Source organism: Penicillium rubens (assembly GCF_028828025.1).
Source record: "Penicillium rubens strain IBT 27055 chromosome Unknown utg000001l_segment0_segment0, whole genome shotgun sequence".
Taxonomy (NCBI): Eukaryota; Fungi; Ascomycota; class Eurotiomycetes; order Eurotiales; family Aspergillaceae; genus Penicillium; species Penicillium rubens.
The window spans coordinates 6,048,502-6,065,449 of NW_026890599.1; the positions used below are offsets into that span (position 1 = coordinate 6,048,502).

The 16,948-nt window shown below is 49.3% G+C and overlaps 7 protein-coding genes across 7 annotated transcripts; 2 read left to right on the top strand and 5 right to left on the bottom strand.

Moving 5' to 3' along the window:
* Nucleotides 1-637: 637 nt before the first annotated feature.
* On the bottom strand, nucleotides 638-2,221 carry N7525_002319 (uncharacterized protein; the record flags this gene model as incomplete). The annotated part of the gene is made up of 2 exons (XM_002556979.2): nucleotides 638-1,176; nucleotides 1,240-2,221. 2 exons carry the CDS (start codon nucleotides 2,219-2,221, stop codon nucleotides 638-640), a joined length of 1,521 nt encoding a protein of 506 aa, XP_002557025.2.
* A 6,326-nt stretch (nucleotides 2,222-8,547) lies between these two features.
* N7525_002320 (uncharacterized protein) lies at nucleotides 8,548-8,967 on the top strand (the record flags this gene model as incomplete). Its single annotated transcript, XM_061212266.1, has 1 exon — nucleotides 8,548-8,967. The coding sequence occupies one exon, from the start codon at nucleotides 8,548-8,550 to the stop codon at nucleotides 8,965-8,967; it is 420 nt and encodes a 139-aa protein (XP_061071492.1).
* Nucleotides 8,968-9,615: 648 nt separating this feature from the next.
* On the bottom strand, nucleotides 9,616-11,646 carry N7525_002321 (oxidative DNA demethylase; the record flags this gene model as incomplete). Its single annotated transcript, XM_002556977.1, has 2 exons — nucleotides 9,616-11,422; nucleotides 11,483-11,646. The coding sequence occupies 2 exons, from the start codon at nucleotides 11,644-11,646 to the stop codon at nucleotides 9,616-9,618; spliced, it is 1,971 nt and encodes a 656-aa protein (XP_002557023.1).
* A 541-nt stretch (nucleotides 11,647-12,187) lies between these two features.
* On the top strand, nucleotides 12,188-12,949 carry N7525_002322 (uncharacterized protein; the record flags this gene model as incomplete). The annotated part of the gene is made up of 1 exon (XM_002556976.2): nucleotides 12,188-12,949. The coding sequence occupies one exon, from the start codon at nucleotides 12,188-12,190 to the stop codon at nucleotides 12,947-12,949; it is 762 nt and encodes a 253-aa protein (XP_002557022.2).
* A 212-nt stretch (nucleotides 12,950-13,161) lies between these two features.
* N7525_002323 (DUF4291 domain-containing protein) lies at nucleotides 13,162-13,668 on the bottom strand (the record flags this gene model as incomplete). Its single annotated transcript, XM_002556975.2, has 1 exon — nucleotides 13,162-13,668. One exon carries the CDS (start codon nucleotides 13,666-13,668, stop codon nucleotides 13,162-13,164), a length of 507 nt encoding a protein of 168 aa, XP_002557021.2.
* A 1,196-nt stretch (nucleotides 13,669-14,864) lies between these two features.
* Nucleotides 14,865-15,158, bottom strand: N7525_002324 (uncharacterized protein; the record flags this gene model as incomplete). Its single annotated transcript, XM_061212267.1, is given in 3 exon segments — nucleotides 14,865-14,939; nucleotides 15,020-15,081; nucleotides 15,095-15,158. The coding sequence occupies 3 exon segments, from the start codon at nucleotides 15,156-15,158 to the stop codon at nucleotides 14,865-14,867; spliced, it is 201 nt and encodes a 66-aa protein (XP_061071493.1).
* A 1,115-nt stretch (nucleotides 15,159-16,273) lies between these two features.
* N7525_002325 (uncharacterized protein) lies at nucleotides 16,274-16,668 on the bottom strand (the record flags this gene model as incomplete). Its single annotated transcript, XM_061212268.1, has 2 exons — nucleotides 16,274-16,600; nucleotides 16,666-16,668. 2 exons carry the CDS (start codon nucleotides 16,666-16,668, stop codon nucleotides 16,274-16,276), a joined length of 330 nt encoding a protein of 109 aa, XP_061071494.1.
* Nucleotides 16,669-16,948: the final 280 nt, after the last annotated feature.

The window sequence follows — 16,948 nt, forward strand, 5'->3', positions numbered from 1 at the left end:
GTCAGACCGAGGCCGGTCATTACGCGCCGGACCGGGGCGGGCGCTTCGAGAGGCCAATTAGTGGAAGGACAAAAATAGATCGGATTCCGATTCATTTAGTTTATTTAGGACTTATTTAAAGCAGGATCTGCTTTCTGAAACAAGTTGTTTTTTTTTTTGGCTACTTTGTTGAAGTTAGGTCTATATGGTCTATGTCTTTGTTGATAGAAGTAGGCGAGATGCTTGAAGAAACATGAATATCCATATTCAAGCGGTTCCAGCTATTCCAGCTATTCCATATTCATATTCAGATTCAGATTCAGATTCAGATTCAGATTCAGATTCAGATTCAGATTCAGATTCCATATTCCATATTCCATATTCCCTCTCGTATTCCATGTAGAGTGGTCCCAATAGAGAAAAAGAAACAAAAGCAATTGCGGGTATGAATAACAAAATATGAGAAAAAAACAGAGACCACTCCATAAGATCAAAGAACAAAATCAGTATAAACCGATCCCCAAGTCGAAAAAGTCGAAAGAGGATCGCATCTATAACAGGGATATATGAATACCAAGAGAACAAAGTCCAAAACAAATTCGTACGTTTTGCGTGACTAGTCATATCTCATACACAGTTTCAGATTTTTCACAACTTCCTACCGCCGCTCATACTCAATGCCCTGCATAGGCGCACTAGAGCCATTCATAAGGGGCGGTAGCGTGCGCGGCTGCTCCGGAGTAACGCCATTGCCGAACCCATTGAAGACAGGGCCCTGGCCATTGACCTGGTTGGAGCTCATTTGGTGGTGCTCGAAGATCGATGGGGGCCGGGAGACGCCATTGGCTTGCTGGTTGAGCTGGGCGCGCATCTCATCCATCTCGGACTGCATGACAGCCCGGTCGCGCTGCGACTGGGCAACGGTTTTCTCCAACATCGCTATATAATCAATTGCCCGTGTGAGCGTTTCCCATTTGCTGGATTTGTTGGTTTGGCCCGGTGGAAGACGCAGCCGGAGCGCTTCGAAGCAGTCTTTCATTTCGCTGCGTCGTTTGCGCTCGGCAAGTTTGTGCGTTACCCGTAGTTCGGGCGTGCGGCTGTACGGGGTGCTGCCGGGCGGTCCGTCTTCTTCGCCAATCAACTCTCGCACGGCCTTGTGTTGGAGGGAGTGGTGGTGGTGTACATTTTGGGGTAGGTCTGGAGGCGACCATTGTTAGTATTGTTGCGCGTAGTTCGTGTGTTTTGACGGGGTCATCTTACCGTGTTGTCCTCGTGGCATCCGTTCCGAGTACATGCTGTTCATAGACTCCGCCATGCTGCCTTTCCGAGAGAACGGTGGGTTGGACTCTCCCTTCGAGGAGACGGAGCTTGACCGCGCCATGTCCGGGTCCGGGAAGGCATATGCCATACCCGCCGTGGGGGCTTCAGCGTTGTAAATCTCCGACCGAGGATTCGAGGAAATGGCCGGAGCAGTGCGACCGGCTGCGAAACTCCGCTGCTGGTCGGTTGCGCGAGGACCCAGTGGAGAGAGCGGCTGGCTGCCTCCTGAGTACCGAGGTCCCCGGTATGAATTCATGTCGGTCGGAATCCCTCGTTCCCTTTGCAGACTGGAAACGATTGACGATTGGGAGGCATTGGTGCTGTGGTAAGGCGAGGCTGGGTTGATAGCCAGAGCACTGATCCCTTGGTTCATGCGACTGTCGACACTGCTGCGCCGGGATTCGGTCTCTGCCACACTCGCTCGTTGGGAGGGGGCTTCGTAGTTCTGGTTGATGGAGGGGAGGGTGGAATTGGGCTGGCTGAAATTCGGAGAGGGCTGTTGAGTGCCAGCGGAGGAAGGAGTGGTGGATTGATCGTGGGGGTAAGGAGATCGGTCGACAGCCGGGTGTCCGCGATTCGGGGAGGGTTGCGACGCGGAGATGAAGCTAAGGGAGGGATAATTGTTGCCGGTGCCATTGGTTGCCGTGGAGTAGGTGGACGATCCTACATGGTCAGCACCGCGCCGCTCCCATTCCATACTAGGTGAGGGTCTCCTACTTGTGCTTTGCGGCATCGACCAATTCCCCGAGTCACGCTCAATCGTGTTCAGTGAGGCGTTTCCGGGGGATTTCTCCGCGGGGGCTCCGGTACCAGGCATATTCGCGGTGAGGGTGGAGATAGAGGGGAGGGTTTGCGTTGAGCCTGCAGTCGACTGAGGCCCTGAGACCGCCTCCCATGGGCGATGTGCGACAGAAGGATCCATGGTGGGAGAGTCCGAATCAGGCGGGGGAACAGTGAAGAAGAATCGAATATTAACCCGCTCTGGTTTTTTTTCTCTTTCTTTCTTTCCCACACTATTGCATATTCCAAATCGAGAGAGTAGAGATTGAATTCGAGAAACGATTCACCGTGAAACCGTTTCGTTGCGAGTAAAGTTTCGTTCGCGCAAGGTAAAAAGGAAGGCTAGATAGACGTGAAGACGTCTAGGCAACACAGATCAAACCGGAAAGTGAAGTATCAAGGGATTAGGGTATATAATATGGGATATTAGGAAGTAGAGAAATAGAGAGAGTGTAGAGTGTAGAGAAGGTCAAGAGTCGAGAGAGTCGAGAAGAGTCGAGGAGATTAAAGAAGTAGAAAATTGGAGACTCGAAACCCGCCTCGAGTCTCTGAAACTCCTCTTTTCCTTTTTTTTAACCTTCTTTTTGATCCCCTTTCTGAGGGCAAATTTATTATTAAAATTCAGAAAAGAAAAACAGAAAATATACAAAATATAAATATAAAATATAAATTCATAAAATAAAAAGGAAAAAAAAAAGGAAATTCAAAAAGAATGTACTGGTATTACCGCCAAGGCCCTACTGCAACTGTGTGTGCCACGAGGCTGACCCTGAGGACTAACAAGTGGACATATAACATAGGTAGTTATAGCATATATAACTATACTGACGGACTATTACTCTATTAACCTGGACTTATTTCTATTAATGCTCCATTACTATATCTACATATCTACTTCTCGACTTCTCTACTTCTACATAACTACATATCTACTCTATGTATTCACATATCGCATTCCTCATGAACAAGCAAGGAGAACACGAGTCTTCACGTCATTTGTATATATGTTGAAAGTTGTAGAATACTATTGTTACAATACACTTCACGTGGCCCTCCCTTGCAGTCTTTTTCACTTATTGAGTCTCCTTCTCTTTCCATCCAGTCAAGCTGCATTCGCGACCGGGGCTAACTGCACAATCCCGTTTGGGAGATTAAGGTATAAACATGTACGGAGTAGAAATCTTGGAAAACATGTTGACGTTGGACACATGGCATGAGGACGCAGGATCGGCACGGGGGCGCAAATAGTAGCAAATACATAATTTCTGCTCGGGAGATTGAGCCTACGGAAAAGTACCCAGTACGAAAGTCCATCCCTGTTTAATCCTTGTCCTCCATGCGAGAATGTCTTTTCTTCAGTCCCACACATGGCATCTTTTTAGGGTCTCCTTTACTCACCGAGGGTATATTTCCAAGGTTGATCGCATATTATACCTACATAAGATAAATTTATCTTATACTAATAACCCTTCCTCATTACTTGCCTAGGTTCCTACCTAGGTAGGTTATAATTAGTATTATATTATAAAACATGATCCACTTTCTCCCCTACATATTTTCTGTTTGTAACACCTCGGACACAGGCAGAAAGTGTCACGGATCACCCACGCTTCCATGAGCTTGAGCTTCATACTGTTGACCTGCAACCACCCGTCCCTGCCGCCCAAATCATCACATGTTGACCTGTCATAGAGAGGCTACAGGGTAGTACGGAATCCTATGTCGCGCGGCTATGAAATTCACGGGGCGAAGGGTAATATCCCGGTTCCGAACTGTGACATTGGGGGGTCTTGGCGAATATGACCAAGCTTATTTGATTTCGGCTCTGGACCCTATTGATTGATCTACAGGTGTCAGGTACTATTCCATAGTCTTTTATGGGCTTGGGCTTTTTGGGAAGTTTATTTAAGACATGGGATATTTACCTATGTTATAGGTACCCAAGGGGATATAGCCCTGCAATCATTACCCAGGCTTTTGGGATGTATCAATTTTCACTTCAAGTCCGTTTGATCGGGTGTTCGTCCAGAAATAGATCTAGTCCGTTTGTAAGATGTAAATCCATACTCCATATAAATTACACACTAAAAAAAAACAAAAACTAAAGTCGGCCCAACCGGTCTCTAGCTGACACCGCCACACTGTGGCTGCACTAACACGTCGTTCCCTACCCACATGCACTGCGCAACCTCCAAGGCTATAAGCCATTATTTAGGCAGCACAGATTCAATACAATAAACCTATGCATGTCAAGTACCACTGTCCATCATCTTCCCCTTCCAGCATGCCACATGGCATCGTTGCCTTGCAGAATGTCTCGAAGATCGCCACCCGATCTACGGCACATTCCCCGATCCTCTGACACGGTAGCACTTCTCCATACTTGAGAAAAGGACAGCTTATCCCAGACTCCAAGCTCAGTTCTTGCCAGGTCTCCTAGGAAAAATGGTCCTGACTACCACTCTATCTCTACAACGTTGTACACCCTCGCCTCATCTCGATCAAGGGATGGATCACTAGTTGTCGAGCTTTGAGTTCACTATGTCAATAGTGCGTGGCTCATGCGAATGACTCCTTTCCTCATGGCAAACCCCCATGCTCTCCCACCCATCTGCCCGGAGCCATCATGGCAACACCGTGGCCCTTGCCCATTCCTGCCTCCACGCCTTTTCAGTGGTCGTGGGCCGTGCCTTGCTGCCCTTTCCCAATAGTCTGTCTTGACACACGGGTCGTACCGTCCAGGGATGTCGGTACTTTTCTCTGTTTGCTCTTTCCTTTTTCCTTTCGCCTCTTCCAAATTCCCAATTCAGCTCCTATACCCTCGCATGGCAATATCCCCTCGTGCAAATAATGGACTGGACTATGGTTTCCTTGGAATAATGTCTCCACAGTCTCCGGAAAAAGTATCCAGCATGTACTCCGATCCCGTGCCTCTATGCATCTGCACTACTACCTATTACTTAACATACGTATACCATGTACAGAGTATTGCACATACCTGCCTATTTGCATATGTACGGATTACGGATTACGGATTACTAGACGGAGTACGGAGTACTCCGTTCCTCCCAACTCAAACTCCTGCCCTGCCGACGATCCTCGCACCGGCTCCCGTTCCCCGAAGCTGGGGAGCGCACAGCCAAAGCTTGAGGTTACATGCGGACAAGGTTGGAGATCATACCGGGATTTACAACTAGAATGTGAGCACAGATGCAATATTCATTTCTCGTCCAAGATATCCTCTGAGATCAGAAACCCGTTCTTGTCCTCCCGTGACTTCCAGCGTGTCCCCCAACCACCTCTGTAGCACAACTATTTCGTACCCACCTGGGCACTAGGTATTGTTAGCTATCCTACTGAAACAATATTGACGCTCGGACTTGCCATGTTGTTTCTAGTTCCACCCGTGGCTTAAATAACACCAAAATAGCTTCCCACTTTCTTCATACTGGTTCCGTCCCAATATCGCCTAACTTCGTCCGGTTAGTATAAACGCCCTCTCCCCTCCCTTTTCTCTCCTTCACATGACACCATAGTCCACTTGAATCTTCCAGATGACATAAACTCTCAAGCTTGGCTTCCACAACTCCGAACAACCGTCCTCCTCCCCAAACTCTTATTCCGTAGCGCGAGATTCCTTGCCTCAGCTTCAATATAATCCGCACTGCGAGTGAGCATAATATATCCCTCTTCATCAAGCGCAAAGGGAGCTTCCTTAACCCAAACCCGGCACGTGATTCTCTCGCGGAATCGGACCGAATCGACGATCGGGCCTTGGTGAAGACGTTCGAGAAAATGCGCGTGCAGGATGGGGTCCGACACTTCTATGTTGAGAGCTCCCAGCATTTCGTGTTCATCAGTGACGGCCTGGTCGGGTAGATGTTCGAAGCCATGGTTGGATCGGTGTCGTTGAGTAAATGGTAGATGGTGCCTGATGTTGGACACTGGTGTAGATACAGGTGCTAGTGGAATGTGTAGCTCTTGTCACAAGGAGGACGTAGAGGCCGTTGGTTTCGAAGGTAAGATTTGGTGCGTCTTACGTCCGACTGGTCGGTGTCCTGTGCTGTCGACATACCTGATTTAATAGCAGTCGTGTGTTACTCTAGTGGGAGTGATGGTTATGAAGGGAAGATACACTATGGCTTATGTGTGTTTTCTTGGCCTGGTCGCTTTCTCATTGCCTTGACGAGTAGTTCGTTGGTTTGGTCTGTTTCCCGCGTTTGAGTTAAGGCCTATAGGCTAATTAGGAAGCTGCACACATCCTACAGCTTGGAATGGTAATATGGATCAACTAGACGAACTAAAGGAACTAAAATACAACCATGTTGATACTTGGACTAGTAGTCCCAAATACTGCCTCAGGCTCTCAGGTGTCGATGGATCCAGCGCCCCTCTTCGGGCCCCAACCTCGGCCCATCCCGTCGAACTTCAGTTCGTCAAACATATCACCGAGAATAGAGACAACATTCAGGAGTGACGCGGTGATCTAGCCTGTTTCCACCAGCTCGCCACTGACCACTCCATCTGCAATATAGTGAAACCCTCCGGACGAGGCCACTAATCTGAAATATGCTGCGTGCAACTCTGTATATCTGCTATTATAGGAAAGGATCCACGGCACGCCCCAACGGTCACCCAGCACAAGCCTGCAAATCTGAACTCGATCGAAGGATTTTGCCTTCGATGTAACTGTCAGTCGAAGGCGAGGCTCCTGCTGCCTCAGCTAACCGGCAAATCACAACACCCAAAGTCGAGAATTGCAACGCTCCACGCACGCTGTTTATTGCTGGATCAGAAGCCTCCGCGTACCTATCCAACCATGTCTGATGATCCTACCATTTGTACTCAGTGCCATCATCCCCGATAACCAGGTATGATTGGTAGATCATTCCACGATCTCCCTCTCCTTGGAGTCATCGTGGCAAACCCCCTTGCCTGCCAAAAGCCCCACTGGGCATGTATCCTGTTCTTGGTCTTGGTTTAGCTGTTGTCGCGTGTCGAATGTCAAAGCCCTGTAGGAAGGGGTAAGCTCAATACGTTGTCCTGGTGGAGTAATTGTTCCCAGACATGTCTTGTCTTGCAGCTCGAGAATTCCACGGGGAATCGGCGCCGCTTCCTAGGTTACCTCCTTACTGGGTAAATAGATGTTCTGCGCCATGTGTGCCTCCCTGTGGAGGTATGGAGTAACTATTACATGCATGAATCGTGCATGTGCGCTACGACATCATGTCCTGATGGATGAGATCCTTCATTATACTCGTTTGGTATTTTTGATTCACATGTTTTTGGTGGATCCCCACATTGGCTGGATGAGGTATGTTTTTGTTTTTCCATATCTGAAATCATCACAGAAATAGTTGTTAATAGTCCCTAATTAATACATATGTATCCAATAATTAATTCCTTGCTATGCCTCAGGTTACTTCGCAGCCCGTGGTCCGTCCATCGTCCATTTTATAACGGAGTTACTTGCCATTTTGGAAGTAGGCAAGATAATAATATAGTAGAAGAGACTACTCCGTAGTTATAGTTAACCTTAACTACTATGTCTCTGTGGTTAAGTATACATGGTTAATCTACCTTTGTTACTAAACAACAAATAGAATTGGCTCGAGCTTCGCTATAGCCCAGAAAATATATAAATCTGAATACGGCTATTGAAATGCCACTGTCACCACCTAAAGAAGTCGTTTATATCTTCAACCCCTTCTGAGCCCTCGTACAACACCTTGAGTACCCTGCATAATGTCCTCTGTCCCCCCCAAAATGAGATCGAAGTGCATCCGCCAATGTCGGCGCCTTTGACCGCCGAATGTAACAACTGTATGGAAGCTTCTCACCATAATGTCTGCCGATCAGATACGCTCTTCTCCAGAGTATCGAAAGAGTCAGTCGCAACTGTTGTATACTCGCTGCTAGCCAGGTTAGATAGTTCGGCAAACAGACTCGAATGCGTCAGACGGTCATTCATGATATTCTTGCTATTTTTCAACTCTCACAGCGCTTGTGTGAGATATTCCCTCGTCTGGGCGATCTGAGTATTGTTTTCGTTCGCAATATTTGTACCACAGGAACTAGAGGTTGTGTGCAGTTTGTCTTATCTTGACTGGCTGCTTGGATCTGTTGCGATCTACAGTTCTTTTTGGCCCCCGCCGGCTAGCGTGTCTGCGTGCATTTGATCCCTGTCGCTGAACGGCACGATGTCACGCTGGTGCTCTGAATAGCTAATGAATAAGCCCTCCAGACTTGGGTGAATGTGATTCTGCCATCGGAAACGCGCTGACTCGGAGAAAATTGGAGGGCCTCGGGAGAAGTAACATGGAGTGATAGTGGGTGTTTTCTCCACATATCGATGCACTACACAGTCAAAATCTTGATTTCAGCAATTTCCATAACTTCAACTCTCCTTAAACAACCCTAGCACCACCTGGCTACTCCATCTATAGTTCCATTACCATCCTTCTCGTAATGCCTGACCAACCGATCCCACTCCCCGACATATCAAGTGTCCAACACCCAGCGAATGTGTATTACTTCCGCCCCTACAGTTTCTACTGGCCCACAGTCTTCATCTTCGCTGGCGCGTTTGGTTGTTCCGGCCTGACTGGGACCGTGAAATCTCATATCAGTATCCTCCTCTGGACCATCTACATAATCTGCGTTCTTATCATCCTTTTGATCGACCCTTTATGCATTTTCGAACAGAAACAAATTGATGAAAACGGGTGTCCTTTTACTATACGCCGCCCGCTGGTCGGGTTCCGCTCCTGCGAGCAGGTCGTACCTCTGGAAGTCCTCGAGCGAGGACTCTATCGTGTAGAGGACGACGAATACCAGCCTCGTCTTCATGATGGACATCGCTATGGGCCCGCGTTCTGGCGCATCTAGATTATATACAATCGGCATTGGTGGTCGCGTCTTCGCTTCGGTGCTGACCGTTTGGCGCCATTGACCGTTGTTCTGGGATAGTTGCTTCTTCTTAACTTTGTGTATTCCCTCGTGTGTCGGGCCTGTTAGCCACCGCTGTCCCAGCCTGCAGCTCAATTTATGTCCCATCAAAATACGCATGGGATTACTACTGAAAGAGAGAGGCTCTATTCCAGGTAAACAACCACTATATGATCCTCGATAAATCTAGTTGGCATCTACCACGCTACCCAATGTAACCACTGGTGCTAATATATGTCATCAAGACATCGTCCTGCGGTAGCTTTTCAACCCGTTGGACACGTTGGATTAAGCTATTTGATACTAGTATTCCCGCTATTATCTATTTCGAATCTGATTCAAGGAGAAAAAGCCTACGATTGTGGTGATCGAGAACTTTTCTAGTAGTTTCAACATCTGTATGACTATTCCGATTTATTCAGGCGAGCATCATCACCCAAACATACAATGCACCTAATATAGTCTGCAAACGTGAAGTAATATATCATCAAGTCAATTCGAGTCGTATATGCGCCATATATAATATCTACAATCTTTTTTCGAAACTCTATGCACTGGCATGCATATAAGCTGCCACACGTTTATCATTTACTCTTCATCCTCATCCTCACCCTCGTCACCATCTTCTTCGTCTTCATCATTTTCCTCGAACTCAACACCAATCTCACCAGTGATATCCCACCGATCACCCTTAGCCGCAGCACTGACATACTTGACGAACTTGAGAGTACCACTATCCCGCAGCACAATGCTGAGCCGGTTCCATCCCGCTTGCGTGCTAAACAGAATACCATCGTCCTCATCCGCATCCGCAGACCGGTAGATAGCCGGATCGGCCTTGGCCTTCTTCCGACCCAGGACTTGGTCGGCGTTCTCGGCATCCTCGGCATCCTCTTCATCCTCTTCATCCTCATCACCAGCCATGTAGATCTCGTACCCGCCCAGCGCAGGACCTTCCACAACCTCGTCGTTCGTCTTCTCCTTCGGCTTGGATTCTTTGGCAGACGAGCCATTGGTTTCTTCATCCTCGTTGTCTTCCTCATCCTCCTCCTCCTCTTCCTGCTTCTCCCACCCCGGACTCGGGGTAAGACAGAGCGAGAACTCAAGACGAGGCTCCTCGCCCTCATACGCACTAGCAAGAGTATAGTCCGCACCGCGACGGAAGCGTCTCGCAAGCAAATTGTGGCTCGTGAGATGGTCCACACCAGTAATAAGTCCAAGCCACTTCCGGAAAGGCTGCGACGGGAAGAGCACGTTCAACAACTCCTGAATCGGGTTCTCGGTATCCTTCTCACCAGAAGGATGCTGGTACAGATACCGATGTTTGTGAGGAGGACGAGCAACCGTCCACCCGCGCTGCGCCTGAATCTCATCCGCAGAAGCAGGGAGAGCCTGTCTCTCCTGCTCCTCGATGTATGCGCTCACGCGCGATCCAAACTTATCACTCAGAAACCGCTCCAGACTGAGCGAGGACTCGGCCGAGAACGCATCCGACATCTCCTCGGCGATATCGGGCGTCAGGTACGAAGGCGCAATGTACTGAAGCAGGAAGGCTAGGTCGCTCTCGGTGAACTCATCTTCGGTCTGCTCTTCCACTTTGCCCTTGCCCTTGCCTTCGACTTCGGGCTCCTCCCAGGACACCGGCTTCGGCTGCGGCAGGTCGTAGATATCGCCGCGGCCCTGCAGCTGCGCCAGACTGCTGCGCTCGGCGAGCTTCTCTTCCAGTCCTTCCTCGTAGCCGTCTTCGCCTTCTTGCGGGATGTGGAACCAGCCGCTGATCGCCATGCGTACGCGCTTCTTTGTCTTGTCCTCATCGTCGCGTGGGTGGTACACTTCCTCGACATCGTGGAAGCTTTCGCCCGGTTGCACGGTGAAGAAGCTCAGCTGGTTGAAGGCGGGAGGGATGGAGAGGCTGTAGTCCGGGCTGGGAATCTTGACATCCTCGCCTTTGGCATCCTTCTTGGTCGTTGTCGGGTACAGGCGCAGGGCACCGCCCCACTCGGCTTGCCAGGGTGTATCTGGGTCGGTCAGGTAGAGGATGTAGCTGAGGCGGCGGCTGCCAATAACATCGTCATGACACAGAAGGTGGCAACCCTCGGTGTAGACGTTAATAGCCATGTCTGTCTTTTGCCCGCTCAGCTTGCCGGAGCCTGTCACGGAGGACAGGTACTCGCGGAAGCGGGCTGAGTACATTGCGTCGCGCAGCTTCAGTACTGACGGCAATTTCGAGAGGGAGGAGTCATCCAGTCCATCGAGGTTGGCGAGATCGCCAGATTGGAAGATCTTGTAGATGTCTGTTTCCTTCTCGGTGAAGGACACTTGGGTTTCGATCTCATCGCGGACGGAGCGGAGGAGATTAGGCTCGATCAGAGGGTGAATGACGCCGTGAAGGTAGCTACAGATCCAGAAACGTTAGTCCTTGTCACTGGAGTGTTTCCATGTGTATAGTACATACGGGGATGACTTGGCGTAGTCGGCGGTGTACTTCTCCTGCTCCGCGGTGTCGAATAGGCCGTCGCGGAAGCGGGCAGCAGCCTCCTCGCTGGAGAGAGCCCGTTTCTTGGACTGGGGCATGGCATTGCCATCGAGAGAGGCCCTTGAGTCTGTCTTGCGCTTCATTTTTGAAGTTTGTAGAGGAATGGGAGCTTCAACAGCGAGTGGTCTGATGTTTCATAGATTTTTGCGGGCGGTGAGGGCGCACGATGAGGCGGTCAACCTTCTGTGTTTGTGTTGGCTCAGCAGCGTTTTAAGATGGAAGATCACAATTCACTTCTAAGGTTAAGTCCATGGGATGCATATCTTACATATATAGTTTAAATGTAGTCTAAAACTTTTAATATTGTGTTTCGATTACCTGTCTTCTAGGGTGGCTGGTCTTCGTAGATGAGTGGCGCATAGCCGATACGCTCATTCCTGTCCGATGGCAAACTTAGTTCCTGCACGTCTTTTCTTGATCTTTGCGATCTGATAGCAAAAGTTCCTTCATAACAGCCACAGTCTTTGTTTTGATCCTCGAAGCCATCACACATGTGATTGCGGCAAATCCAGGCACCGTTGTCGTCATAACCCGCATATTCCGCCTTATCACCGAAAAGCTCTCGATCGTCCCCCCACTTAGCCCCGACTTGCTTGATCCTCTTCAACTCCGTCGCATCTCATCATGCAGCAACAAGGAGCTGAAACTCCAATCCCAGATCAGCCGGGAACTCCACCTCGCCCGCCTTATTCCCCGGTGACGCCCGTGTTTGCTCATCTCGCGCCAGTCGCCTCCAACGAGCCTTCAATCGTACCGCCACCTGCATCTCCCTCTCCAACCTCACACCTCCCTCCACAGACATATGGCAACTATTCACAACCACCTCCTCCGCCAAATCCACCCGTCTTCAAGTCCCAACCACCCCCTGTCCCTATCTCCGAGAGCGAGAATCCAGATGCCATCGCGCTCCGTTCCGCCATCTCAATCCTGCAAATGCAGAAGCAGCAAAGTTTGCGCGATATCCAGGCATTGGATCGCATGAAAGAGGCTGCCGCTGCTGATCCAGAGGGGTTTGCGCACGAGCTGGCGGCGGGTCGGTTGAAGACCGAGGACCGGGGTGCTGTGGTCCAGTTCTCCGAGGACGATGCGAGGGAGGACGAAGAGGATGAAGAAGGTTCAAAACGAACGAATCAACACGGCTCATCGACTTCGAATTTCGGCCGTATCCCTGTTGCACAGAATATTGTCCGCATGCCCCCGATCAACTGGGCCAAGTATCAGGTTGTTGGAGAACCGCTAGATCGCATGCACGAGGAGCAATTACATCGACCGAGCTCTGGAGAGCCTAGACGACAGCATGTGTTGGCGTCGCCGTATCGGCCGTTGGTAGATCATTTGGAAGGACCGCCGAAACTCGGCCGCCCCAGCAAGGCGAAAAAGACTTGAGCCCGCAAAGTGGCTTTTATGATTATGGGATTATGGACTTTTACGAAGTTATGTACTTTAAACTCACGAACAGAACTGGATTTGCATCTTCATGACTACCTAGTGTTGTCTTGGGTTGGCGCTGTGTTTTGCGCGCTTTTTTGGTTAAAAAGACGAAGAAAGGAAAGATACCTCATATACCCATGCCTTCCAAGTTCTAAACTTGTCGTGACTCATCTTTGTCCACCAGTGGGCGTGAACCGAGAATTCCTCTTTAGAGCCTGGCGCAGAGTGCTTGGATCAAAAATGTCAATACGCAGTAAACGCTGCCACGAGTACCACAGATACGTATTGACTGACCGCAGCGAAAGATCCCGCTCGGGATCCCACTGGACGCGAACTGGACTGGCACGCAATTTCTTCCGCCATTCCTCCTGGCTTGTCTTCTCGCTAGGCGAATAGTGGCTCAAGCAGCAATTCCGCAATGCCCATTCGAATCCCTCGCGGGTAATCTCTATTGCTAGGACACGTTCCTGACGGGGTTTTGTTGCCCAGCCTGATCGGTATGCCATCCATAAGAATGAGGGTTTGATCCATGTCATTCTATCTCGTGAGAATGGTGGGACGAAGGTGTGGGCTTCCAGTGCTGGGTCAGCTATCTCAGCGGGATAGGCTTGATACACAGTGACTGTAGTTGGCGTTTGTTTGGCTCGGATGGCCCTGTAGGTAGTTGAGGTCATTGTTGGAGGGTGGACAAGTGTTGAAGAGCCGTGGATATTCGTATTGGAGATGAATACAAATATTGACGTGCAGGGAGAGGAATCGTGCGTGATATAGCGAGATCTTGCAGTAAGCGTGGGAAACTGGACTTCGACTTCGAAGAGTCTAGAGAAATATATTTCTTTTTTGGAACAGACCAAGCCGTCAGCCTCATAATACTGACTCACAGGTTGAAGTCCACCACGCCAAACCCAAGTGGGGCTCCGCAATTCGTGTTCGGTATCGCGAAGAACACGTAGGTTAGCTTGCTCGTCTTCTGTAATACTTACTTGACCAAAAAGCCAAAATCCGCGCTGATAGAATAGTCACCAGGAGAAACAGTCAAGGGTTTGCATTACTTCGACAAAATGCTTGATCGGCCAGCTTCCACAACCACAGAGCGATGATGCGCGAGACCCTTTCCTTCAAAAATACCAGTATTTCCAAAGATATAGCCTGATTTGGAACTGTCTAATGCTGATATGCATACAATATAGAAACTACCGGGATGCTTCCAAGGTTGCCAAGCGGGTCTTTGATCGGCATTCCCCACATGGCATCTATAAAAGTACCAATCCAGGCCTGGTGTATACACATAGACCACTGGCCATCTGGGCAGCTTTGTATGAGGTCTACATGAACAAGGGCCTCTTACGTACATCACATTGACGAGCCCTTACTTTGTCTAAGAAGATCTACAAACTGATCACGAATGACTTCGAATTGTGATGCTATTATCAGCAGTCTGAAAAACAGCAAAGGAAATCGTGTCCTTGAGTCACTCCACAAACTGGGCGGCCAGGGAAGCTGGTCGGATTTGTGGTGGTTGCGAAGGGCCCGTCGTTAGAGGAGGATGGATGCGAGGTGCATTGGCTTTTTCACTGCCGCTTTAGATCGTACGCCCTTAATTAGTAACAGCTTGATTGAGCCCTGGTGGGGATAAGAATCTGGTACCTTTCCAAAATTGGCCATAAAGGCAAGATAGCCCTCTTGACGACTCATTTTTTCCTTCCTACTTATGGTTAGCGTGCCTTTAATATTGCAAACTTCGTCGATTAGACATGATGGGAATCAATGGGATCAATGGGCGTCGATGAGAATTGACGCCCAATCCTCAGCAAGGGACTCTCTCACCATGTCGGAGAGGAAAAAAAAGTAGGGTAGGAATCGCAGCATGTTACTGCGATTGCGTAAATATGCCTACCACCTCCTGATAATTTCCGTGGCGAGCAGTAATGATATACTCTGACCACTATTCAAGTTAGAACATGTATGATTTCATGGATAATTTACTCACCTCCGAGTCATTGTTAATCTTTAAGAACCACTAACACTGGCCATCAGACACAACACCATACACAGTTGCATCTTTCTTCTAGAGGTCTTTTCGACGTCTGTGAACGTAACCTATGTAGCCGAGAGTTTGAGAGACCCCGCTTGTCACAGATTCAACTCCCTTCGTTTCAACCATAACAACACTGATAGCCACATCCTCTTCATTGCCGTACCGCAGACGGGGGACAGTTCAACCGGAGTTCTATTATAGACTCAAGGTTGTCCAATGAATGAGTGAGCTTGAGTAAAACTTAGACGTCGCCGATATTCAGGGAAGAGATTGCGATCGTTGGTTGCTCAAATTGGCCTTCTTCAAACATTGATGTAAGGTTTTCAATATAGGCCTTCAGCTGGGTGAAGGATAGTTTTTATGTCTTGCTGTGGAGGTCGAGCATGGCATCTTTCATTCTTTGTTTAGTTGTCGTTCTTGAATAGGTGTTGTTGGTGCTTGACCCGGATTCCGCTGCCAAGGAAGCCGATATGATAGATGATCTATCTGAGGATAAGGACATTGCCGCTGCTTGATCCCCACGGCATTTTGGTGCCCGGTATCATGGCCGCCATCCCTAAGAACGCTTTCTTAGCGCACATGGCCCTGCTGGACATACTTCATGTTCGTCTCGACGTCGGGAGAATCCGAGGCCTCGGTTTGCTTGAGCAAGGCCATGTTCATGGCCTGTCGGACTTTGGCCTCTTAGCAACAGCAGCATCGGTGAGATGCTGCGCATTCTCCCTGGCCCGTTTCCTGGTGGCGAGTTCGTCGGGCTTGCATTCTAGGAGAACACCGTTTCGACGGTCGCGTTAATAGGCGGCTGCTCTCAGTCAACCTAGGTTGTCAAGCTCCGTAACGGACCGGATATGTATGAATTAGAATGGGTAGCTTAATTTGGGAGCACTGGATGGAGTAGCAGTCTTTGAGGTCAAGACGCTCTTGCTGAGAGGAAGCTTGGGACTGGTAGTGGCCGGGGCGGCGTTGACTGTATATTTAGCACGCTGCTAGTTGTACAAGGGTTAAGGTCCTTGGAGAGTTGAAGGGTCAAAATCTCGGAGGGAGCGGGGCATCGTGATGTTTGTCCCTCTTTGTGAGTAGTGGTGAGATGGCGTGGTAATGTTAGCTGAGATCAATCAGGGTTAAGATGGGGGGAGGTAAAGATGACTGAAGGTGAGGATAAGTGGAGATGAAGGTGCACGAAGGTATGAAGAAAGGTAGAAAAGGAAGAACTGTTTTGGATAGGAGAAGTGGATGGACGCTCAGTCTAAGTGGGAGACCGAAGGCTTGGTCGCACGCCTGGCCTTCAGGTTCTTCGGCAGTGCCACGTAGGCCGTTCGGCTCCCAGTCTTCATCTGCTCCTTCTCGTTCGCTGAGAAGCGGGTCATGGTCTTTGACTTCCTCGGCGCGGGTTGGGCGTCCTCCTTAGGGGCCGGGGCCGCCGGCATCTTGGCTGGCTTCTTCTTCTTCTGGACCCCCTGCGTTTCGCTTGTGGGATTCTGTTTGCTTTCAAGGTTGACTTCTTGGAAGAAGAGCCCAGCGTTTGAAATAAAAGGCAATTTCAAACAATTGGGACGATCTGAAACCCCCTGAAGTCCATTGTGAGAGAGATGTGATAAAGAAGCAAGAGAACTCCAAGGCTCAAAAGACGTACCATATAGGTATTGCTGACCGGTAGATGCCTACATCAATCGCTTTGCAGGCAGATCGCCAATTGGTTGAAGTTCTGTAGGGTTTACATGAATTGGAGGCCTTACGTGGACGAAAGCCTCCATGTCCATTCCCATCGTACAAATCCCGGTGAAAGAAAGAATCGAGAACTCCATACTCCGTATTCCTCCAACCTGGACCTATCGCAAAAACAAAGTCCACGGTGCCACGGTCGCTTAATCAGCACCGAACTGAAAGTTGCCTGGTTGATGTCGGCCACAGAATGT